This window comes from Mesoplodon densirostris, chromosome 2 (assembly GCF_025265405.1).
Source record: "Mesoplodon densirostris isolate mMesDen1 chromosome 2, mMesDen1 primary haplotype, whole genome shotgun sequence".
Taxonomy (NCBI): Eukaryota; Metazoa; Chordata; class Mammalia; order Artiodactyla; family Ziphiidae; genus Mesoplodon; species Mesoplodon densirostris.
Window position 1 is genome coordinate 18,765,001 of NC_082662.1, and position 26,151 is coordinate 18,791,151.

The 26,151-nt window shown below is 51.9% G+C and overlaps 1 protein-coding gene across 1 annotated transcript in view; it reads left to right on the forward strand.

Annotated features, from left to right (window-relative positions):
• EPHB2 (EPH receptor B2) overlaps positions 1-26,151 on the forward strand; it is a 185,913-nt gene that overhangs the window by 147,631 nt on the left and 12,131 nt on the right. The window contains exons 6-9 of the mRNA XM_060080684.1: positions 12,928-13,052; positions 20,723-20,885; positions 23,193-23,301; positions 24,200-24,267. Of these exons, the coding sequence (XP_059936667.1) occupies positions 12,928-13,052; positions 20,723-20,885; positions 23,193-23,301; positions 24,200-24,267 (465 nt within the window). The remainder of the gene's footprint in view (positions 1-12,927; positions 13,053-20,722; positions 20,886-23,192; positions 23,302-24,199; positions 24,268-26,151) is intronic.

Genomic DNA, 26,151 nt, shown 5'->3' on the forward strand with positions numbered 1-26,151 from the left:
AGCAAAGGCTTCTGGGATGGACCCCTCCTGTCTGGAGCTGGAAGTTCCCAGAGAATAGAGAGATGGGGCAGAGTGGAAGTGAGGGCTCCCAGAGAGGAGGGTGCAGGGGGAGCCCTCAGGATTAAAAGGCAGAAGCAGTGAGGAACAAGCCCTGGGTTAGGAACAGGGGACCTGAGTTTGAATCCCAGTTTTGTCATTCATTCGCTATGTGACTTTAGTGTATTGGTCAGTTACTGCTGCAATGATGCTGCATAACAAAACCACCCCCAAACCCAGTATTTTAGAATAATAACATTTATTTTCTCACTCACTAGTCTCTGGGTCAGCTAGGGTTTAGCTAATAGGCACCAGGTCCTCTGAAGTGGGCAGAGCTCCAGAATGTGGGCTGGATTCAGTCTATTCCATATGTCTCCTCATTCTCCTTGGACTAGCAGCCCCCCAGGCTTATTTCTCTTGTGGTGAATGATGTGAACACAAGTAGCCAAGCCAAGCCAGGCCACATAAACCCATGCCATTGCCGGTGGCACAGTCATCCACAGTGAACACACCCTGCAGGGCTCCTTGGCAGAGAGTGTGGGTGCGTGATCGTGTTACAATAGAGGCGGAGCTGAGATCACCCATCCAACCTATCACACTTGAGAAAAATCAGTTCCTCCCTCTGGGCCTCAATTTCCCCACCAAATTGTGCATCAGAACTGTATGAGAGTTTTTCAGAACATAGGTCCCCTGCCCCCACCCCAGACCTGCTGAATCAGAACCCCAGGAATAAGACCTGGGAATCAGCATTTTAACAAGCGGCTCAAGTATTTCTTAGCATCAGACAAATTTGGGAAAGTCGGGTCTAAGTGAGCCCAAGCCCCTGTAAGCCCTCAAAGCCCTGAGGCTTTCTGGGTCATAACCACCCTTTCCCCCTCCTCTTTGTTCCAAGCCCCTTAACAAGCCCCCCCTCTCATAGATGCCCAGAGCCCAGCTGGGGGCTGTGCAGCCACACACACCCTCACCGCACTATCCCCCTTTGCCAGAGGAGGAAACAGAGGCCCAGAGAAGTGGGGTCATTTATGCAAAGTCCTGCTACTAAGTGGGCTCAACTAGGATTTAAACCCAGGACCATGAAACTCCAAGTCTACACTGTAGAAAACACGGTTCCTGCCATGGAGATTTATGCCCTGGTTGGGAAGATAAGACATGGACAGAGTGTACATATTGGATGGCATAAATGAGGACCCAAGGAGGGGTCTGGGAGGTGAGGGAGATCACAGGCAGGAGAAATCATTTCCTCCTGGGGAATGGGAGAAAGGCATGCCATGGAAGGCTTCCTGAAGAGGAGGCATTTGAGCTTAGCTCTGAAGAATAGAGAAGCTTCTAATAAGCAGAGATGGAATCGTGCGGAGAAGAAGGTATCCTAGGAGAGGGAAATACAAAAGGCAGACTGGAGGGAGAGTTCTCCTTTCTCCTCCTCCAAGGCACCAAGCTTCTCTGCCACAGGGTTTTTGCAAATGCTGTTCCCACTGCTTGGAATGCTTTGCCCCTTTCCCCCTTCCTTTTTTTTTTTTTTTGCGGTACGCAGGCCTCTCACTGTTGTGGCCTCTCCCGTTGCGGAGCACAGGCTCTGGACGCGCAGGTTCAGCGGCCATGGCTCACGGGCCCAGCCGCTCCGCGGCATGTGGGATCTTCCCGGACCGGGGCACGAACCCGTGTCCTCTGCATCAGCAGGCAGACTCTCAACCACTGCGCCACTAGGGAAGCCCTCCCCCTTCCTTTTGACCTAGCTTATCTTCATTGACCTTCCTGACCTGGTCACATGCCCCCAGCACCATGGCCCTCAAGTTCCCGTGGCTGAGATTTTAGCTTCATGTCTTTGATCATTTCATTCCTGTCTCCCCACCATCACCACACACTGGTTCACAGTGAGTCTCCTTTCCCTCACTGTGGTTCTCCTGGAGCCTAGACAGGGGCACACCACAATGTATGCTTGGTGAACAGTTGCCGAGGGGTCCAGAGAAGCATGGAGTGAGGTGGGGTGTGGAGAAGTACGATGAGGCTGGAAAACAAGACTGGGGCTTGATTTCCAGACAGATGTATTCAGTGCTCGGTTTTAATCGGACCCTAAAATTCAATATATAAATATCTAGCTCATGGCCTTATAAGGAGAAAGTATTTCTTTTGGACAAGTGACTGGGCCTTGTTCACTATCCCTTGGCATTCACCAGGGCCAGAGCTGTCGTCTGACTTCATAAAGCCGTCACGCTGCCTTCAAACTATACTCCGCCACTCCAGAATGCCTTTCCGCCCGTGTTCACAAGTCCTCTCAGGGCCCCCCAGAGACAGGAGGCCAGGCTGGGCTGCATATCCCCACTTGGAGGATAAGGCAACGGGATTGGGAGAGGTCAAGCACGTGCCCGGGCTTACTCAGCTGGGAAGGGGCAGACGCGGGGTTCAGTCTGGCTGTGCAGAGTCCATGGTCCCCGACACAAACAAACAAGACAACATAGAGATGGACGGGAAGGGGAGGGGGAGCCTCGGCAGCATCAGAGGATCAGAGGAGAGCTCTCTGAGGAGCTGGCATGTGAGCTGAGATCCGAATGACAAGGCGGAGGCAGCCATACAGACCTAGGTGCAGGCAGCATTTCAGCAACGTGGGGCTTGTGCTAGGGGCTGTCCCCAGTACTCCGGGCCTCCCTCCTGGACTGCAGCGGACACACTCTCACCCCAAGCAAGCCCTGAAGGGCTGCACCTCTGCCTGGTCCCAGGGGTGGAGGGAAGGGTCTGGGCTTTGGAATCAGGCAAACAAACCTGGCTTTGAATCAAGCCTAGCTGCTCACCGGCACTTAGCCCCAGACAAGTCACTCAGCCTGCGTCCGATCACATCCTCCTATGGGCATGACCACCCCCTCTTTGTGGGATGCTGTGAGGCTTTGAGCTCATGTTCTCAAGGTACCTCACAGGCTGCCTGGGATGGCAGGCACTCAAAAAGCAGAGATCGTTCTATATTCACTCGAATCATACAGTAGCTCACATTTGGCAAGTGGTTTACTATTTTTGCCAGATACCAAGTCCTGAATGATGAATCTCCCCAACCTCAGTGGGTTCTATTATTCTCCTATCTTACAGGTAAGGAAAGCAAGATGTTAAGAGTTAAATGACTTGCCCACCAGGCAAGTCACGGGCAGAGCCTGAATAATTACATCTCTGCATACTCAGGGCCCAGTGTTGGCTGGATCCAAGCCTTCTGCACAGGTAGGGCAAGCTGTGTACCTAGACCTGCCACACCACAGCCTGGCTGAGCAAATGCAGCCTTTGGGGCCACCCATACTGACTGACCAGTTAGGAAGATCCTCTGTCATCATGTCCTAGGGGGTCGTGTGGGAAAAAGAGGCGTCAGTGCTGAACTTGACAAACTCTGCCCTCATCCAGCACGCCCCTTTCCAAGCTATGCGAGCAGGCTGTCTAGGGAACCTTACTTCTCTGAGCCTTAGAGTCCTCACCTTCAAAATGGGCATGTTTCCATTATCCCAGCTTTGCAAGACGGTTGCCAAGTTAGTAATAATGTGGACAAAGCACCGAGCACAATAGATGGCAGCTAGACTTAAAAATGAAATCAGGGGCTTCCCTGGTGGCGCAGTGGTTGAGAGTCCGCCTGCCGATGCAGGGGACACGGGTTCGTGCCCCGGTCCGGGAAGATCCCACATGCCGCGGAGCGGCTGGGCCCGTGAGCCATGGCCACTGAGCCTGTGCGTCCGGAGCCTGTGCTCCGCAACAGGAGAGGCCACAACAGTGAGAGGCCCGCGTACGGCAAAAAAAAAAAAAAAAATGAAATCAGAAGGTATGTTAGTTTCCTATTGCTACATGCCACAAACTTAGCAACTTACAATGACTCGCAGTTCTTATCTTACAGTTCCGTGGGTCGCAAGTCTAGTCTGGATCCCATCAGGCTAAAATCAAGTGTCAGCAGGGCTGTGTTCCCTGCTGGTGGCTCTAAGGGATGACCTGTTTCCTTGCTCACTGGGGTGTTTGCAGAATTCAACTCCATGTGTTTTTAGGATTGAAGTCTCCGATTCCTTGCCAGCTGTCAGCTGGGAGGTCCCCTAGCTCCCAGGGGCGTCTCTCCGGTCCTTGCACGAGGCCCTCCTGCATCACAAAAGCAGCAACAGGGCGTCGTGTCCCCCTCACGCTCCCGCTCTCTCGTCTGACTCTCATCTGGGAAAGATTCTCCTCTTCTAAGGACTCAAGTGATTAGAGTGGGTCTACCTGGATAATCCGGGATAATCTCCCATCTCAAGGGCCATAACCTTAATCACATCTGCAAAGTCTCTTTTGCCATGTTAAGATAACGTATTCACAGATTCCGGGATTAGGTCGTGACATCTTTGGGGGCCATTATTCTGCCTATCACGTGCACATGTAAGTCAAAGTACATCAGCATTCATCCAGTGCAAACACCTCCTTTTATAGAGAGCAAAACCAAGGCCCAGAGAGGTTCCTAAGTGGCTGCCCGAGATCATACAGCAGGCCCTCGGCGGAGCTGGTCTCTAACACCCTCGCCAGGTGTCAGAGTCTCTGTCCATGACACCACTCCACGTGGCTTTCTCATGGAAAAACGTTCGACTTTCCAAAGCCCTTTCTGCCAGCCATGTTCTCCTCTGATCCTTTTGCCCTCCTGTGGAGCGGGCACACAGTGGCTGGTCTCTAGAACTGGCATGATCATGTATTCATCTACTTCTCTCCCTGGGAGCGAAGAGGATCAGAGAGAGATAGGACAAGAGGGCCCCCAGTGAGGCCCATGCCTGGGGAAAGGAAGAGAGAGGGAGAGGGCACGTCCCTCCCTGGGCTGAGCGCTCTAAATGTGTCTTCCTCTTTGATCCTCCCAAGCGTTCTTTAGGGGAGGCACTGCCCGCCTAGGCTATCAGCTAAGATTGGTTCAGCTTGCCCGTAACAGGAAGAAAAATAACAGATAGCCGCTGCCACAGTAATGCTGTTTAGCAATCAACCGCAAAAGCAATGGCGTAAAAGCAAGCAGCACTTATCTAGCTCGTGAGTCTCCTGGTCGGATGGGTCTTGGCGGGGAGCATTCGTATGTTTGCACTCCAGCTACTCTGGTTGCTCAGCAGCTCTTCTCTTCGGATTTTGTCAGGGCTCTATTGCATGTTTGGGGTTGAGTGCGGTGGGCTGGTCAGGAATGGCCCTGGTGGGGACAACTGGGGCAACAGTTCTGCTCCATGTATCTCGTCCTCCAGCAGGTCGGCCTGGGCGTGTTCTCGTGGCCATGGCGGGGCACCTAGACAGCTGGCAGATCCACGTGAGGGCTTTTTCAAGCCTCTGCTTATATCGTATTTGCTTATATTCTATTGGCCGGAGCAAGTCACACGGCCAAGCCCAGAGCCAGGGTCAGAGGGTGATTACACAAATTACAGGGCAAAGGATATAGAGACAGAGGCAAGTAATAAAACCAGTCTACCATAGTCGCTTAGACCAAATTGAGATTTATTTTTCTTATGTGTAAAGGATGTCAGAAGACAGGAATTAGGGCAACTCCATGGACTCATTAGGGATCCATGCCCTGAGGGGGAACGAGGCACACAGAGGGAAGCTACTTCCCCAGGTCTCAGCTGGTGAAGAGATTGGAAGCTCCCCCAGGGCTCGCTGGGGGCAGCAGGGCCCCTGACCACCTGCTCCCGCCACGGAGCAGGCCCTGCCTGGCCAGCCTCCCCTAACCTCTCGACCACAAGCCTCTTTTGTGCTTGCTCCCAGGGGCTCCATCTCCTAGCAGGGGTCACGGGGCGCCACTGATCCCATGCCCCGGCCGGTGTGCCCGGCTGGTAATTGAAAATACCGGAATTCCCTAAAGACCAACTTACAGGGAAACCTGACACCTCAGGGTGGGCGGCGGGCAGCAGGAGGGATGGGAGAACATCCAGCTGTTCCCTTTTCTCCGCCGTTAATCCCCCTGGATTCCAGGAGAAAGGCCAGCCCTGCTTGGCCCTCACTGGCCCGCCTTGATCATCTTCCCAGCAAATGCCTCTTCCTTGCCACACCCAGGGTTACGGGGCTTATGGGATCAGAGCCTGGGTTAGCTGCCTGTAACCCAAGCCTGCCAGCTAAGCCCGCCAAGCCCAGACCCCCATGGCTGTGGGGGACCTGCCTCCACCAACAGCTGAGCGCCCAGAGCCAGGGCAGCCGGGTGGGTGGTGGGTGAGGGGAGTCAGCCAGAGCCGGACCGAGTTAGCTTTGCAGCAGCCCTCTGAGGCCCACTGGTTTCAAGACCTCTGTGGTCAGTCTGCATCGGCCGCAGACAACGGAGGGGAGAAGAGATGCTGGACTTCGGTGGGCCTGGGTTCAAATCCCAGCTCCACTGCTTGGTAACTTTGGGCAAGTTACCTCATACTTCAGTGCCTCCGTTTCCTCACCTATAAAATGGGTATAACAGTAATACCAGCCTCTCAGGGTTGCTATGAATGTCAAATGAGTTAATTGACCTAAAGCATTTGGAAAAGTGCCTGGTGTAGAGCGAACAAGGAATTGTTAGGTGTTAGCTGTGGGGCCTTGCCTTTTTTATTTTTTAAGGCAACATGGGGCATCCAGAGGTTGTCCAGCTGACAAGCTTGCGTTTTAGTTAAGGAACAGGTTGCCACCCCTACTGCAGTCCTTCTTTGGCTCCCCAGTGCCTTTGTGACAAAGCAACTCCTCGGCCTGGAGGTCTGGCCCCCACCTGCCTTGGCAGCCCCATCCCTGTGCCTGTACTGAAACTACTTGTACCACTGCGTCAAGACTCTGAGTCCATGGACCCCGGAGGAATACTCTAGCCTGGGCAGATGAGAGGGGCAGTCTTGGGCAGAGCTGGGCTGGGAGAAGCAGCATGGTGGGTGGAAAATATACTAGACCAGGACTCAGCTGATCTAGGCTCTAGTCCCAGGCCCACCTCTACCTGCTGTGTGACCTTGGACAAGTTACTTCCCTTCTCTGGCCCTGAATCCACTACTCCTCAAAATATGGGCCACAGGCCAGCAGCATCACTATCACCTGGGAGATTGTTAGAACTACAAATTCTCAGACCCCATTCCAGACCAGCAGAACCAGAATCTCTGGAGGCGGGAGGAGGGGCCCAGTAATACGAGTTTTAACGAGGTCTCCTGGTTATCTCCTTACTCCCACTCAAGTCGGAAAAGTCCAGTAATCTATAGGGACACATGCTACCACTTTCACCTCCATTATTGGGAGGTGAAATTGCAGGGAGAGGTGTGGAAGGAGCAGCTTCACCCCTGCTTGGGACTGGATCACCTTGGCCGAGTTCCAAAACGGGGGCTTGGATCCAGGAGCTCCACACCAAGTCCAAGTCTCATGGTTTCTCCACTGCCTAGTATGGTGCCCAGCCTGGAGCAGGCACTCACTGGGCTGAAACAAATATGCCTTCTCCATTAGACTGTGCCCCCTGGAAGGAAGAGACCCTGCAAGGTTCCTCTCTTGAGCCCCAGCACCCAGTATCGTGCCAACATCACAGTGACTCTGAATTGAAATTTTTTTCCAGCTTTCTTGAGATATTATTGACATAGATCATATGCAACTTTAAGGAGTACACTGTGATGTTTCGATACACATGTATATTGCAAAATGATTGCATTAGTAAGGTTAGTTAACACCTCCATCCCTTCACATAATTACCTGCGTGTGTGTGTGTGTGTGTGTGTGTGGATAATATTTAAGATCTACTCTCTTAACTTTCCAGTATATAATACAGTATTGTTAATTATAGTCACCCTGCTGTAAATAGGTCCCTAGAACTTATTCATCTTACAGCTGGGAGTTTTTACCCTTTGACCAACATCTCATTTCCTCCAACCCCCAGCCCTGGGTAGCATTCCACTCTATTGAAATATTCTTTTTTTGGGGGGGGGTGGTACGCGGGCCTCTCATTGTTGTGGCCTCTCCCGTTGCGGAGCACAGGCTCCGGACACGCAGGCCCAGCGGCCATGGCTCACGGGCCCAGCGACTCCGCGGCATGTGGGATCTTCCCGGAACAGGGCACGAACCCGTGTCCCCTGCATCGGCAGGCGGACTCTCAACCACTGCGCCACCAGGGAAGCCCCTCTATTGAAATATTCTTAATAATATCTCCCTCCTGATGGTGCTGGTCCACACTTAAACCTTTGCCTGCATTTCTCCTTTCATCCTCACAGCATCCTTGCCAGCTAAGGGTCCCCATTGGACAGGTATAGAAACTGAGATGTCACAGACCTGCCCAGGAGCCAGGAGAGACTGTAGGAAGTTGCATGCAGGTCTGTCTGATTCCACCTCTGGGCTCCCAGCCACTAACCTAGACTGCCCTTCTGGGGGCTGGATTGGAATTTCCTTAGCTGAGCATTCTACAGTTCTCAGCAGGAAGCACTAGGTAAATGCACTGTAGTAGTGGCTTAATGAGAATACTCCTCACCTATCCCTACGGGCTCCGTGCATGTCTGATGCTCCACAGACATGCAGTGGCAGCACACGCCCCCCACGACATACATACCCCTCCCACCTTGGTGAGAGATCCCAGCATTCCAAGGAGCCCTGAAGATGACCTCATCCAGCCCCTCACACCAGAATTATCCTCAGACCCTTGGAGGCAGGGCATATCCCTCCTCGAATCCCTAGTGGCTGAGTTTAAAGCATCCTCACTGATTTTTCCAGTGCGTGTGAATGCGCACACAAGAGCGCACGTGTGCGCACACACACACACATACACACACCCCCTGAGTGGTCACACTGCCCTGTGTTTTGTCTGAGAGGGGCTGAGAAGCTTAGGGGAGGCCTGGGGGCGGGGTGCTTCCTGGGCCAGCAGGAAGGGTAAGCCCCCAGCCAGGATCCCCCAGATTAGCCCAGATCTGGGAAACTCCAAAAGGGACTAATTTTGTTGTTTTCAACCGGGAGCTGACTACGACAGGCTGGAGAGAGGGACAGACAGCCCGGGCCTCACAGAGGAGCCAGGGCTGCCAGAAGTCCAGGAGAACAAGCTCTACACAGTGGTGGCTCCAGAGGGAAGGGTGGGGCTGGGACTGGAGACAGGGTCAAGGAGGGAGGGGACAGAGAGTAGGACCAGCTCTGAGGGACAGCAGGGAAAAGAGCTGGGGCAGGATAGTTCAGCTTCAGGCATAGCTCAGCTCCTCACTAGCAGTGTGACCTTGGGGAAGTCACCACACCTCTCTGAGCCTCAGTTTCCTCTTCTGCAAATTGCAGCTATTAACCCCCATCCCACACTGTTGTTGAGAGGATCAAACAAAATGACGCAGGTCAGCTGCTCAGTGCACAGTGGCTAGTGCCTAGTGATACCCGTGAACACTCACAGCACTGACCACGTGCCAGGCACCACACTGAGCACCTGAAATGCTTTCATTCATCTGTCCTCACAACAGCCCCCAAGGCACGTTACCATTAGGCTCACTTTACAGATGAGGAAACCAAGACCCCGAGAGCTCTGACCACTCCTCCACAGGGATCTAGCAATTTCCTCATTAATTTCCAGTGAGCATTTACTTGGAACTGGGCTGACTGCATGGTAACCAGGGCTGCGCTGGCAAAGAGCCTGAGCCACCAGGTTCAAGGGCTAGCCCTCCACTGCCTTGCCGCATGAGCCTTGAGCAGGTCACTGAACAGCTCCAAGCCTCAGTGTCTCCATCTATAAACTGGGGATGTTAATAGCCCTCAGCTCATAGGGCAGTTGTGAGAATTCTGAGTTACACCTGTGTTAATAGGTATTGAGTACCTGGAAGAGGGCTTGGCACAGAATAAGAGCTCAGTAAGTGTTAGGTCAGTGGCTTTTTCCTTGTTATTATTATACACATACACACAACCCTGAAAGCCCTTCAAGTGACTTCATGAAGCATGAGAATATGTTGCCACTTACTATCTATGTAGCTTCAGGCAAGTCCCTTTACTGTGATTCTCAGTTTCCCCATCTGCAAAATGGGCTGAAGGAGGTCTGCTTCACGGGTTGTTGTGAGGATTAAATGGGTGCATGTATATTGAGGACATAGCCCAGTATTAGCAGGTGCTCAATAAGCAGTGGTTGGTGGGGCCCCTCCTTTGGATTGGGTCTTCTTGATACCCTGGCAGGGAACAAGGAAGACAGAGTCTCCTTGTTTGACTGAGGAGGAAACTGCTGGGAGCCGGGTCCCTGATCATCCCAGGAGGCCCACTGCCCCTGGCAGGGCAAGGAGCCAAACTGAGGGACAGGCAGCCCTCCCTTGGGGGGCGGCGGGGGGGCGTGGCAGAAAGAACAGAGGCTCTTCAGGGACACCTAGGCCGGGGTCCAAGTCCTTCTTCTGGGTGCTGCCACCCCATCTGGGGTGTCTTGGGCCAATTTTCCACAGCTCCTTGGGGTGCTGGAGGGAAGCCTAGACCTTTTCGGCCCACGCTGGCCCCTGGGCTGATCCAACTCCAGGACAAGGGCTAACCAGGAAGGACAGGCAGGGAACATTTGAGCTGCAAGATCACAGGGATCTTCCAGCTGTGCCCATGGTGCAGAGGAGGAACCAGGTCCAGAGAGGGGGGTCACTTGCCCAAGGTTGCCCGGGCAATTAGTAGCAGGCCAGAGAGCAGGGCCTGGGTCTTCTGACCAATAGACAGCTCCCTCCACGCTGGGGACAAAGGGGCAGAGACAGAGCAGGAAACAGATGAGGATCTCCAAGCACTGATCCTCCAGGACCCCTACCGGTCCCTGATCCATGCTCTTGTCCGTGTGGTCAGAGCCCCTAGAAAGCAGGATTTGGGTGGGAGGAGAAGGGTCAGCCTCAGCCTCCTTCAGGAATCACCGGGATGGCCAAGGCAGGGCATCCGCTTGTCACGGACCTGCCCAGGAGCCAGGAGAGACTGCAGGAGGTGCTCCTCTCACCCTGGGGAGTCCTCAGCCCCTCCTGGGACCATGAAAACCTCAGGCCCAGAGAGGCAAGGGGGCTCTGCTCCCGTCACACAATAGGGAAGGACCGGGTCAGGACTCATGGACAAACCCTTCTCTGGAGAGTGGCAGACCTGGGTTCAAATGCCGGCTCCCCCACTGACAGGCTGTGTCATCTCAGGAAGCCCTGTGTTGCTCTGAGCTTCAGGGTCTGCAACGGTCGGTGGGGCTAATACTGCCCCCTCACTGACAGTCAGCTCAGGACACACACGTGTGCAGGGCCCAGGGCCATGGCCAGTACGTTGTAGGTGCTTTGTGCAGGTTTGTTTCCTTTGAGAAGAAGGCAAAAAGCACAGGCATGAGTGCTCTGTGAAAGAAGGAATCAAGGAAGGGGCGGCAAGCTTGAACTCACTGTGACTGTGGGCAGCTCACAACCCCCTCTGGACCTCAGTTTCCACACCTGTAAAATGAGGGGATGGGACTAAATTATTTCCAAGCGTCCTTCTAGCACTAAACACAGCCTCCCCTGACTTTTTTTTTTTTTTAATTTTTGGCTGTGTTGGGTCTTCGTTGCTGCGCACGGGCTTTCTCTAGTTGCGGCAAGCGGGCGCTAACTCTTCGACGCGGTGTTCAGGCTGCTCATTGCAGTGGCTTCTCTTGTCGCACAGCACGAGCTCTAGGAACACGGGCTTCAGTAGTTGTGGCACCCGGGCTTCAGTAGTTGTGGCATGCGGGCTCAGTAGCTGTGGCTCACAGGCTCTAGAGCGCATGCTCAGTAGTTGTGGCCCATGGGCTTAGTTGCTCCTTGGCACGTGGGATCTTCCTGGACCAGGGCTCGAACCCGTGTCCCTTACATTGGCAGGTGGATTCTTAACCACTGCGCCACCAGGGAAGTCCCTCCTCTGACATCTTGTCTCCTACATCTAACCACCCTCCATGAGGGCCCTAGCAACGCTGCTGGGGGGGATGGGTGAAATCCCATAACATGCAATTAACCATTTTAACGTGTACAGTTCCGTGGCATTTAGTACATTCACAGTGTTGGGCAATTACCACTTCTATCCAGTGCCAAATCATTTTCATCACCCCAAGGAAAACCCCGTACCCAGCATTCCCCATGCTCCCTCCTCCAGCCCCTGGCAACCACCAATCTGCTTACTGTCTCTATCACCTTACCTATTCTGAATATTTCATATAAATGGGACCATACAATTTGCATCTGCCTTTCACTTAGCATGTATTTGAGCTTTATCCTCATTGTAGTGCACTTCATTAGCACTTCATTCTCTTTTATGCCTAAATAATATTCTGTTACATATGTATACCACAATTTGTTTATCCATTCATCTGTTTATAGACATTTGGGTTGTTCCCACCTTTTAGCTGTTGTGAATAGCACTGCTATAAATATTCATACACAAATATTTGCTTGAGTACCTGTTTTCAGTTCTTTGGGGTACATGATTAGGAGTGGAATGGCTGGATCATATGGTAATTCTATGTTTAACTTTTTAAGGAACCGCCAGACTGTCTTCCATGGTAGCTATGGATTTATTTTTATATATTTATGTTTCACAGTCATTTTTATTCACTGCAGTATCCCTGCACATAGGAGGCACTCAATGCACATTTGTTGAAGGAATGAATGAACCTCCCACCGTCTCTGCTTCCCTGTCCCAGAGCCCCGTCACCATGTCTAGGGTCTGTATGTCCCCTGCTTCAGTAGACTGTAAGCTCCAAGAGAGAATGAATTAACATTTCGTCCAACCCACCTGGGGCCAGACCAGAGAAGGGGCCCAATGCATCTGTCTTGACTTGATGTGGCTGAGCTTCCCCAGGGATGGCTGGAGTTGCCAGTGTCTGTAATCCAAAGGTGCCCCATGAGAGCAGCACCTGCGTCCCTGCACCCTGTCGGCTCCCCAGGCTGGCTGTGTGGCCTAAGCTAGATGCCTTCCCCTCTGTGGTCCCACAGCTCTCTGTCTGGGCACCTTTGAGGCTGGGCCAGAAGCTGCACCCTCTCATGCCCACCCCTGACCCCTGACCTCTGACCTCTCTTCCAGCTCCATCGGCCGTGTCCATCATGCACCAGGTGAGCCGCACCGTGGACAGCATTACCCTGTCGTGGTCCCAGCCCGACCAGCCCAACGGCGTCATCCTGGATTACGAGCTGCAGTACTATGAGAAGGTACTTGTGCTCCTGGATGCTCTCCCCACTCCCCCCTCCCGCAGGGCCCCCTTCCAGGCGGGTTCTGGGGTTCTGCCATCCCGCAAGACTAGGCAGTCTGGTGAAGCAGAAAGAGTACTGGCCTCAGCTCCACTCCTGCCCAGCTGTGAGACCTCAGGCAGTTGCCTTGACCTCTCTGAGTCTTGCTTTTCTGGTCTAGGGGATCAGGCCACAATCTCAGTAAAATGCAGTGGTCACAGCCCTTTCCCCACCAAGACCCCTTTCATCTTGATTTTGATGGGCCTGATGTTCTAAAAAAAACAGTTTTCCCAAAAGTTGCTTTTCTTAAGTAATAATTAGTCATTTACCCATTCTGAAGCAGAGATTTGAAACTGCTCAAGAGAGCTTCTGACAGGGTGAGAGGGTGGAGCTTCCTCCCCATGTTGCTCTGATTCTAGCTAAAACACTTGTTTTTGTTTGCCTGAGTGCCCTTTGTATGTATGGGGAGAGAGTGATTTCTCTTTGAGCTTTTAAATCAGACCTTTATTACTCCCTTCAGGGACCCAGGGTTGGAAGCCATTGGTGTAGAAGAAGGAGCATTGGACGAGGAATGAGAAGCTGTAGGTTCAAATCCCAGCTCCATCCATAACCAGCTGTGTGACCTTGGGCGGGCATCTTTCTCTCTCTGAGCCTCAGTTTCCCCCTGTGTCAAATACAAATGAGACCACCCCTCTCGCGTGGCGGCTGTGAAGGTTAGGGAGAAAAGGCAGGTGTAGTGCCCAGCATTGCCTGGCTCTCAGCAGAAACAAGTGTGCTTTCCCTTCCTCCCTCTTCTGCACTGCCTGCTTCTCGGTGGGCAGGAGCTACATGATGTAAGGCCAGGTGAGCTCAGCACATCTGAATGTGGGGTCTGCACTGTACAGAGACAGCAGGGGACAGAGCAGCTGGACATCAGAGGCCCAGGAAACTCTCTCTTTGGGATGATGACATTTTTAACTGCTCCCTGAGGCACCAAATAGCCACAGAGACTGTCCCTGGGGAAGGGATCACTGGGCTCCCATTCAGACTAGGTTGTAAATGACTACAGGAAGTACATTAGTTGAGGGTAAGCCCACTGGGAAACGGAAAAGGATGGAAAAGCTCTCCCTAACGACGGAGAGGAAGAGAGGGGGAGGCATTTCCAGCCAACCCTGCTGGGGCCCACGTTCTGAGGCCCAGCCCAGCCCAGCCCTCCCACTGTATTAACCCCTGGATCAGCCAAACTCTGGTGAGTCTCAGAGGTTCAGCAAACACCTATCCAGCCTCACCCAGCTGGTTCGTGATTGCTTCTTTGCTCATGCCCTCGTCTAAGCAGTACACTCCTAGAGACCAGGGACCACATCTGTCCCGTACACTACCTGCTCCCAGCGCCCTGGGCCTGGCACCAAGGAGACACTTGATAAACATTGGCTGAATAAATAAGCGAGTGAATCCCTTCCCGTGGCCTTGGTAGAGAGTGGAGACCTTGCCTTATCTCCGCTGTGTCCCTCGCCTGGCACACAGTAGGTGCTTGAGGTGTTGTTGGACAGCCTGAGCTGGGATGAGGTGAGGGCAGCAACTCCACCCTCGCTGGGCGCTGGAGAGCCTTAAAGTAGCTGGGCACCCAGGATAGCTGGACCAGCTGCTCCCAGGCCCAGGAAGCCCCAGGCTTTGCAGAACATTTCCACCCTCTCTGGCAGGGACAGCTTAGCAGCTCAGAATTAAAAAAAAAAAAAAAAAAAAAAAAAAACTAATTAAGAATCTTTATGATTAAATGAAACTGAAAGCATTTGTCCCCAAAGATGGGAACGGAAATGAGAAATCCCGGCGCGGGTCCTGCCTACGACCCATTTCCTACCGAGAAGGGAGGGGCTGGAGAGGCTGTCGAAGGTGTGAACCAGGAGGCAGCTCTGTCCTACTTTCTGCCGCTACCCGGGCATCCACAGGCCCCTGCCAGGGGTGGCAGGACCAGCATGCCCTGCAGCAGCTATAGTTATCACCTGCTCACATTTCCTGAGTGCCCACTACGGGCTGAGCACATCACCTCTGTTACGTCATTCATCCTTGCAGCAGTGCTATTTGTCACACTGGACAGGGGGGGAAACGGAGGCACAGGGAAGTTGTGTAACTTGTCCAAGAGTACCCAGCTGCTAAGTGGAAGACTCCACCTGGCCCTCCTGCCTCCCAGTTTTCTCCCAGGGATATTCTGGGATGACTGTTAAGAGGTGGACAGGAACAGGCCCTGATGGAGAATTGTAGGCACAAATGGCAAGAGAGGGGCAGACCTGAGGTACAGCTGTGATGAGACGTGGCCTTACTTCTGTCAGCCCCTCCTCCCAGGGCCTGGGTGCAGAAAGAGACAGCTTGGCTCTGCAAGTGGGCAGATGGACTCTGGTTTGTTCAACATTCATTGTCATCAGCTTTGGGCTGGGCTGCTGGATGCCAGGAATACTCAGAGTAACCAGACATGCCTGAAGGCCTCAGGGATTTCACAGTCCAAGGGAAAAGACAGGTTCAGACACAAATAGCCATGAGACAAGATGTGCTACAGGCCACAGAAGGGCCAGCAAAGGTTTCATGGGGGCACCATAATCCTGGCATGGATGAGAGGAAATCTTCATTTAGGTTACATTTGACCCAAGCCTTGAAAGATGCTAAGAGTTAACCAGACAGACAAGTGATGAGAGCAGGGTCATTCCAGATGGCAAGAACAGCATGTGCAAAGGCCCTGGGGCAGGAGTGTGCTAGCTGCATTCAGGGAACAAAGAAGGTGAGAATGGCAGGAGCAACCAGAACAAGGGAGGGATTGGTAGGGGAGGAGTTTGGGGAGGGAGGCGGGGTGGGGTTGTGGTGGGACTTCCAGGCCGTTAGAGTCTGGATTCAATTTAATGGAGTATGATAGGAAGCCATCAGGAGATTCTGGAAGGATGTGATCTGACTCCTATTACTTTAAAGATTCCTACAACTTGCCATGTGGAGAATAGACTGCAAGGGGGTCCCAGGGACACGGTAGACCCAGCACAGGGCTCTTATGGGACGCCAAGAGAGAAATGATGGTGGCATGGAGTTGGAGGGCTGGCAGCAGAGATGGTGAGAAGCTGACAAATTCAGACAATATTTTGGAACTCAGGGGACCAGGGAGATGTGAAAGATGACTCCCAGTGGATGGTGGTGCCTTTTCCTGGGGGCCCATGTGGGTTTGTGATTTGCAGATGTAGGTGCAGTGCTTGCCAGGGGTAGGGAGATGTAGCCAAGAACAGACAAGGGAGAGTGCAGAGGAAACACAGAAGTGGAAGGATAGGATCCAGGAGAAAGGCAGGATTTAAGGAGAGAAAGAAAAAGTTGTTGATGAAAGTGTCGGAGAAGACACCAGCAGAGGGTGAGCAGGAGAACCAGACGTGGCTTCTATCCCTGAGCTCTGACATCCCAGCCACCACCTCTACTTTCCTGAGTCAGCCCCACCCTTGGGGAGGGAGAGCCGGGCTGCTAGTGGTGAGATTTATTTCTGGTAAGTCCACAGCCAGCTCTTACCCAACACTCCAGCATCCTCCTGGTGCCTGCAACTGATTTCTTTAATGAATGCTCCAGATCCTCCCAGGTAGGGAAATTAGGAACTGAGCCCTGCAGTCCCGTGTGGGCCCCACCCCCCAGCATCCTTCCCACTCCTCCTTTCCTTCTTTAGAAAGGGTTCTTTTGGAGCAGGCTCTCCGTTTGGCCTTTCCCCAGCTCCGCTGGGATTTCCCAGCCTGCCCGGAGCCCGGAGCTGACAACCACTTTGCTGGAAGGCTTCTGGATGCCGCTGATGAATGGTGTTAGCCAGACCATGGTTGGCCATTTCCATTGGTTCTGGCATCCCAGGGGAGGTGGCCTCCTTTGGCAGCTGCCCTGAAGCACACAGGTTCACGCTCCCTTTGGCTCCCCAAGAGCTCAAGAAGAGTCATTTCTGAGGCGGATGGGCCCTCGTAGGCCACATCGATTTATGTGTTTATTCAACAGAAACGTCTACTTGGCAGAAGTGTAGGGAAAGGATATTCCAGACAGAGGGAGCAGTGGTTGGGGGAGGAGGGAGTGAGCTATGAAAGTCCAGGCTGCATTCAGGTTGTAGCCCAGTGGACATGGAGCTGTATCTATGTGGAGAGGTTTGTCACTCATTCATTCACTTTTGCAGTCACTCATTCATTTAATGGCCATGGGTGAAGGCCCACTCTATCACGTGTTGATGATAACAGTGATGGTGGTAGCCTACATTTACTAAGTCTTTAGGTGTCCTAGAGACTATGGTAAAAGCTTTCCCCCTTTTTTTCCTATTAAATCTCCACAATCACCCTGGATGGTACATAGTGGTGTTATCCCACTTTAGCGATGAGAACACTGAGGCTGAGAGGGCGCAAGAAATGCAACCAGTGCCTCACTGGTCCATTGGGTAAGGACCTAAACTGAGCACTAGTGGATTTCGTACTAACTTTCTTCCCATAATCTGTTGGTGCATTTTAATCTTTATGCAGATCATGGAACTTCAAAGAGAGGCGAGAGGGAAGGGAATTGATGGCTCTCGAGCATCTCCAATGTGCCAGGCACTACCTGATCAAACTTTATCTTCACAACAACCCTGAAAAGTTGGCATTTATTGCTCCATTTTCCGGAATAGAAAACGGGCTCAGGGAAGTGAAGGGTCTTTCCCAGGGTCACAGTGCAAAGAAGTGGAAGAACTGGCATTTGAAAAGACTTTCAATCCCCTGCTCAGTCCTGTGCCTAGCTTTAGAGAAGGGATCCACTCAGGTTAGTGCCTAAATTTCCCGAGGCACCTATGCCACCAACAGTTTCCTCCCATCTCCTCATACAGTCAGAAACTTAAAACTTCCAGCCTCTAAGCGGGCAGCCACCCAGTCTGCAGAATCCAATTCCCCTTTTCAAGCCTGAGCCCATCCCATGCTGGACAGCGGCACCTAGTGGCCAACTGTGGGACTGTATCCCAGGTTCATAGAATGAATAGTTTAACATTCATTCATTCATTATGTCAGTAGTTAGTGAGCACATACTATGTGCCCAGCCTGGGGGTCCCACAGATGAACCAGACAAGGTCCCTGCCCCAAGGAACCCACAGGCTTAGAGAAGACACATTTATATCAGAACAGTGGGTGGGAGAGGAGACAATGGACCTGCAGTCTCTGGCAGGGACATCTGGGAAGTCTCCCCAGCCGAGGCAATACTTGTGCTGAGTCTTGAATGATAAGTAGGGAACTGCCAGGCATATGAATAAAGAGTATTTCAGACAGGGGCAACAGCACTTGCAAAGGCTCAGGGTGTCCAGGTAAGGTCGGATTGCCAAATAAAATACAGGACACCAGGTTATATTTGAATTTTTTAAAATATATTTTTAGTATAAGTATGTCTCAAATAATGCATGGGACATACTTATACTAAAAAATTATTCATTGTTGAGCAGAAATTCAGATTTAGCTGAGCATTCTGTTTTGTTTTGTTTTGTTTCTAAATCTGGCAGCCCTACTAGGGAAAGGGGGAGCAGTTGCATATAGCTGGAGCCTGGAGGACCCTGGGGATGTGGCAGGAGAGACTGGCAAAAGCCAAGTCATGGAGAGTCTGGAATGCCAGGCTAAGGAGTACAGCCTTCGCCCTGTGGCCGTTGGCAAAGGACTTTGCATGCAGGCCCCTATGCTTGGTACAGGGGAACAAAACACAGCCCCTTCCTTCCGGAGTTTACAATCAAGGGAGTGAGATGAGCATGGGCCTAGGGTGACGGGACATAGCCGAAACCAGACAGCAAGTGCTCCAGGGCTCAGAGGAGGGGAGGCACATCTGGCGAGGAAGTCAGGGAGGCTTCCTGGAGGAGTAGGCAGGTGATCTGGCTCAGGAGAAGAGACTGCCTATCCGCTGCTGCCCCCACATCCCAAGCTCTTTCTCACCTCCTTGCCTTTGCACCTGCTGCTCCTTCCCAGGAACGCCCTCCTGCTTCTTTGCCTGGGTGACTTCTATTTGTTCTTTAAGATTCCGTTCCACTTGCCCCTGAGCTCACTGCGCTTACCCTACCCGTGTAAGCATTTCATACGTATTAATTCATTTCATTCTCTAAACCCTTTGAGGTAGCTGTTATTATTATTATTATCCCCATTTTACAGGTGAAGAAAAGGAGGCAGAGAGAAGTTAAGGAACTTGCCCAAGTCACAAAGGTAGTAAATAATAGAGTCAGGATTTGAACTGAGAAAGTCTGGCTCCAGTTCCCTTTAACCTATACACTATAATAACATTGTAATTACATTATTACAGTGTAGTTGTGTAATTACATAAGAGGATTGTAGTTACAATTATTATCTGTAATAACATTGCTCACACTGAATTTAATTGTTTCATGAGAGTTTTCAAGGGCTCTGCGTACCCGGACATGTATAGGATTAACATTGTGCATTAAATGCACATCAGGTGTATTAACATTGTGCATTAAATGTGCAATCAGGTGTGCATTTTTCTACATAAGGGTTCATAGCTTTTCATCGGTTTCTCAAAGGGGTTCATGATCCTCAAAGGGTTAAGATTTCCCCACCATTTGCTTTACTGAACTGAGCTCTCCCAGGAGGCCAGGGCCTCTGCTTTACCTCCTGTGGGTCCCTAGTGCCCAACCCAGGGCCTAGTGCAAAGAGGGTATTTGGGGAGGGTTTGCTGGGTAGCTGACAGACACCTGAACAAGCATCATGTAGGCTGGTAAACATCTGCATCAACTCAAGCACTTTTCCACTCCCACTGCAGCAGCTGGATCTTTGTCCTGTCCCAGACTTCTCGGGTCACCCTGGGCAGTGATCAGGTCAGAACTGGCATTCTTCTCTCTCAAAGGCATGGGTATTAGAGGCGGCTCCATGCAGGAGACTTAGTTTGAGTCCCAAAGCAGCCACCAACTGATGTATGTGACCTTGAGCATCATTTTCTCTTTCTGGGCCTTAATTCCTGCCTCACTCAAATGTGCTGAGGCTGAAACGGGGTCCATCCACTTAATCCGTAGAGGCATGGGGCAGGAAGAGGGATGCAGAAGTGAATAAGTTGGGCCGTCTCCCTGCTGTCTCTAAGAACTCACAGTCTAGTCTTCAGGGTCTGCATACAGTGGCCACTCAGCGTATGTGCATTAGTCAGCTGTTATTGAGATGATGCTGCAGAACAAACAATTCCAACAATCCAGTGGCTTACAACAAGTGGCTATTTTTCTTGCTCATAGGTTTTTGTCTGTGGGTCAACTGAGGTGGCGCTGCTTCAGCCTAGGAGTTAGGTCAAGGTCTTCTTCACAAGTTTCTCCTTCTGGAACCAGCTGTTACCCAGGTTAAGCCTCACCATGGCAGATGGCAGAAGCATAAGAGACCAGGTCAAATCAACAAGCACATGTAAAGCCTCTACTTGCATTACGTCCTTTAGAATATTCCAACAGCCAAACCAAGTCACATGAACAAATTCAGCATCTGTGAGGCAAAGAAATATGCTCTGCCTTCTTTTGTAGGAAGTGTTGCAAATCATATGCAAAAGGTTTGGGTATGTGATTCTGTTACAGGAAAGGAGTGAATAATTTGGAACCACAGATGTTTGTCCAGTAGCCAGACCTGCCCCAAGTGGCAGGAGTGGATGGTGGACTCTGGGCTACAACCTCACTAACTGTTTTCTCTGTTCCTCGGCAGGAGCTGAGTGAGTACAACGCCACAGCCATAAAAAGCCCCACCAACACGGTCACTGTGCAGGGCCTCAAAGCCGGCGCCATCTATGTCTTCCAGGTGCGGGCACGCACCGTGGCGGGCTACGGGCGCTACAGTGGCAAGATGTACTTCCAGACCATGACAGAAGGTAAGCAGGGTCCAGAGGGCAGGAGGAGGGTGTTGACTCTACAAACAGAACAAGGACCACCTCCTATAAAGTACCTTTGTGGAAATTAGAAAAGGCACCCCCTCTTCTAGATGTCAATTCTCCCTCCCTCCTGGGTGAGAACATTTGTGCACTGTACAAACCACACAGCCATATATAGAGGACTGTTTCTGTGGCCCGGAAATATAGGGACTCCTCCGTTACCATCATGTCCTTTCCCAGGACTGTTGGGAGCTCAGCCCCAACTTGCAAAGCCAATCTGAGCAAGCCAATTCCATTCGCTGGGCCAGTTTCTTCTCATCTATAAAATGAAAGTATCATATTCCATCTGAGAGAGAAACATTTTATCCATACATTACTCCAGTGACTTGCAGTTGGTTTGAGAAGAATTCTGAAGCCACATCTGAGCTCATCAGGGAGAAGTGCAGGGATGGATTAGTAATGTCTTCCCTGGGCAAGAGAATGGAAGGTTGTAGGCCATGTGCTTTGTGTCTCCAAGTTTGGGACCACATGGTCTCTAAGCACCCTTCCTGCTCTAATAATCTTTGAGAAGCAGCACAGTTAAAGAATGCAGACTCTAATGCCTGACAGTGCTGATTCAGCTCTAGCTGTGTGGTCCTGAGTAACTCACCTTACCACTCGGAGCCTCAATTTTCTGATCTATAAATGGGGATGATAACAACTAGCTGATTATCATCATCATCATCAAACTAGGGTCAGGATGGGGGATAAAGGTACAGGCCGTAGCACAGGGTTGGCACTACATCTCACGTGCTTAGTGCTCACCAAATAGTAGTTAAGGTCATAGTTGTCATTGTTGTGAGTCTGGGGGCCCTTTTCCCAACCAGCCAAACTTCAGAGCAGAATACTTAGGACCAGACTTCAGTATCCCTTCTTAGCATCTGCTTCAACCACTGGGCATGGGCCTCAGCCTTTGCCTGGTTGAACACTTCAGAGGCTCCTGGACCCCTGAATTCTTGTCTCATCACAGAAATCCTCCTTTATAGCTCCGCCATGTCTTCTAGTACTCAGCCCCTCTGGAAAATTCCCGTTCCTCATGGCCAGCGTCTTTCACCTCTCTAGGTCCTCTTGCATGTTGGATGAGGGTCACTGACCTGGGGATTGGCGAACTGCCTCAAGATCTTTCTTTATTAATTCAACAAATATGTGTTGGTTCTAAGGACCCACAAATGACCTAGTCCCTGACTTCAGTAAGCTCCTGTCTGGTCATGGAGGCAATGAGTAGTAGTAATAATAAAATTTTAAACAATGAAGATGTTGATGACATTGAGAATGCACCGAATGGTTTCCAAGAGCCAGGGCCAATGCTGAGCACATTTTACACATTATCTCACTTAAGCCCATGGCCTTGGATCAAACAGACCTGGGTTCAGATGCTGGCACTGGCCACTTTCTAACTGTGTGACCTTAAGCAAATCACAATTTTGCTAAGCCTTAGTTTCCTGATCTGTTAAATGGGATAATTGTAGGCAGTACATCATAGGACTATTCTGAGAATCACACAAGATGCATAACATACTTAACCATGACAGACACTTAAAAACAATAATAGCTAATATTTACTGAGCGCTCACTATTATGCTAAGTCCTTTACACAAAAATCCCATGAAATGGGAATTATTCTTCTTCCCACTTTACATATGAGGAAACTGAGCCATAGAGAGGTAAGTCACTTTACCAGAGATCACACAGATAGTAAGTGACACCATTGGGACTCAAACCCAAGGAGTTCGGCTTCAGAGTCTGTGCTGTTTTTTGTTTTTTTTTTTGCGATACGCGGGCCTCTCACTGTTGTGGCCTCTCCCGTTGCGGAGCACAGGCTCCGGATGCACAGGCTCAGCGGCCATTGCTCACGGGCCCAGCCGCTCCGCGGCATGTGGGATCTTCCCGGACTGGGGCACGAACCTGTGTCCCCTGCATCGGCAGGCGGACTTTCAACCATTGCGCCACCAGGGAAGCCCGAGTCTGTGCTTTTAACTGCCTCTGTATATGTGTCAGATAATTATTATTATTGATTTCCATATCAAATTGAGATGCAGGCATTATTGTGCCCATTTTATAGATGAGAAATTGAGAGTTGGAGCAGTTCCTGGACTTGTCCAAGGTTACTTGTGAGGGAGTGACAGCCAGTTCTCCACCCGAGCATGACAGATGCTCTGCCAGGAGAGGAACAGACCTGGGATCCAAGGAGACCCAGTGTGGTGGGGATGCAGGGGGTTACGACCCCCAGAGCCAGGCTGAGAACACTGTGCTGTGCTTTCTCCCCAGCCGAGTACCAGACAAGCATCCAGGAGAAGCTGCCCCTCATCATCGGCTCCTCGGCAGCTGGCCTGGTCTTCCTCATTGCTGTGGTTGTCATCGCCATCGTGTGTAATAGGTGGGTAGTGACCCCCGGCCTGGTCCAGGCCTGGCTGTCCAAGAGGGCTGTCCGCCCATTCTGCCATTCCTGAATAGTGTCTGTGAACAGAGGGGACAGGAGGGGCTCGGGTGGCCTGGAGACCCACAAGTGGCCTCCCACTGCCTAAATGGCCACCGTTGGCAGTCCATCCCTTTGAGTCAAGCATTGCCCTGGACAAGTCCACTATTCGAGGAGGTGGCACATTGAGACACTAATACTCCAGCATGAAGGGACGTCTCAGAACAGTGGGTGGGAAAGGCTGCAGGATGCCGGGAGCCAGGGATGGTGGAGAGGGAGTACCAATCACCCTACTTTCTGCTCTAGTAGAAGCCCCTTCATGAATAAGGCCATAAGCAGGCTGAGGAACTCGGGTAAGCCCCACCCCTGGCTGAGGTGGCTGGAAGGAAGGGGACACAGACAGGAAGAGGTGCAGGAAAGGGCATCCCAAGTGGCTGGCACAGCATAGGCAAAGGCAGGCGATGGGACTGGTTCCTGGACTTCTGCTGGGCTTAATGCAAAGACTCTCCCTTCTTCCTTAGAGCTCCCCACTTAAGAACAGACTAGGTCATAAGGTCAGATGGACAGAAGCCCCTGAGTTTCTGGGGCCAGGGGCCATGGCCAGAGATGACTATGCTCTTTGAAAGGGGCTCAGCTGGAGAAGGGACAGGGGAAATCAGTGAGCCTGGACTTGAAGTGGGAGAGGTGGCAAGAGCTGAGTGGGACCAGGGTGGGTGAGGCTGCTCGGCCAGGGGCCAGCAGGGCGTCCTCTGGCAACGGGGTGGTTTCAAGGGCCTGCCCACCCTCTCCCTATCAGCTACTGTGGCTCCCAGCTCCCCGGGCGCCTCCAGGTGGCTCCAGCCCTTTGCTCTTGTTCCAGAAGACGGGGGTTTGAGCGTGCTGACTCGGAGTACACGGACAAGCTGCAGCACTACACCAGTGGCCACAGTATGTATACCCCAGCGGGGCCAGCACCCCGGGCCCTCACTGTCAGTGCCCAGCAACCTGTCCAGCCTTCTTTCACTGTCTCCACCCTTGCTGCGGTCAGACTGTTGCCCAGCGGTTCCCGAACAAACGTACACATGCCACTCCCTCTGCCTGAAGCACTCTCCCCTCTCTTTACCTGGGTCCCTCCCTCTCCCTCAGGCCTCATCATATACAGACCCCTCTGAGAAGCCTTCCCTGACCCCACCCTGGATTTAGGGCCCTCATCTGTGCTTACACCGCGCCCCCCTACCTGGCTGCACGGTGACCTGCTTCCTTTCTCCCCACCATTACGCTGGGGGCACGTGGGGACCTGAAATTTTCTGACACTCACCACTGCTTCCCCAGCGCCAGCTGGCAGCCCTGCACACAGCAGGCACCGGGTACAGCCTTGCAGAATAAACACAGGAGTTGAGTGAGATGGTGAGAAGCCCAGGCTAGAGAAGGGAGGCAGGAGGCCCCCTGCTGTGCCTGCTCAGTGCCTCCATTTCCTGCGCCCTCCCACCCCACCTTCAGCCAGGTCTGGGGGCACGTGAGCCACACAACCCCAGAGCAGATGCCCCTCCTGGGGAGCGGATCAGAGAGAAGGGCAGAGCAGAGATTCCTCTCCATCTGACCCTGGCAGAACCAACAACCTGTGCAAGGAGGGGACGTGTGGGTCCTCGCTTCGATTCACTCAGCAAACAGGAATTCCAAATGGGCTCAGTGGGGTACCGCAGGGCTCCTCAGTTGGCCACCAAGTAAGGGGGGGTCATCAGCACATCGCTTCATTTGTCATGTATTTGTTGTGGCCCATTATGTATGTCAGGCCCTGCTCTTGGTGCTGGGGACACACAAGTAAACAAACCAAATATCCCTGCCCTGGTGGAACTTATCTCCTAGTGGGAGGCACAGGGAATTTTTTAAAACACATGCAATAAATGAGTAAAGCGTATGGTATATCAGAAGATGAAAAGTGCCATGGGAAAAAAAGCAAAGTAGAACAGGGTGATTGGGAGCTGCAGGGCTCAGCGCTTCATTTTTAAATAGGGGGGAAGGGGTGGGCCTCAGCGAGAGGGCTTCCTCTGAACAAAGGTGCAGAGGAGTTGGGGGAGCGAACTGTGTAGAACCTGAGGGAAGAGCATCCCAGGCAGAGGGAATAGCCAGTGCAAAGGCCCTGGGGCTGGAACGTGTCTGGCAGGTTCAGAAACAGCCAGGAAGCTAGTGTGACTGGAGCAGAGTGAGGAGACAGGAGCGGGAGGTATGAGGGGCCATGACATGCAGATTCTTATCAGCCGTTGCAGGACCTTGGTTTTCATTCTGAGTGAAATGAAAAGCCTCTGGAAGGGTCTGAGCAGAAGACTGATGTGCTCTGAGTTACAGTTTTCACAGGATTTCTCTGGCTGCCATGTGGAGAATGGACTGAAGGGGCTGGGCTGTGCCAGGCAAGGACAGAACAGGGACCGTGAGGTGGCTGCTGGGATAATCCAGGGAAGATATGATGGTGGCTGGACCAGGGTGGCAACGGGGGAGGTGGTGGGAAGGGGTTGGACTCTGACACACTTTGAAAGTAGAGCCACCAGATTTGCTGCAGGATTGGATACAGGATATGCAAGAAAGAGCAAAGCCAAGGAGTTCTAGATCTTAAGCCTCTGGGTAAGACTTAACTTGAAGTAAAAGTTCCTGGGCTTAAAAATCATTTTAGACATAAAGGTAAAAATAATTAAACCATTAAAATTTCCAGAAGACAATTTAGGTCACTATTTAACTGATACGTGGATGGAAAAGCACCTTCTAAGCACAAAAGCAATGGAAGGGCCATAAGACAAAGGTGGACAAATTTAACTACACAGAAATGAAAATCCACCT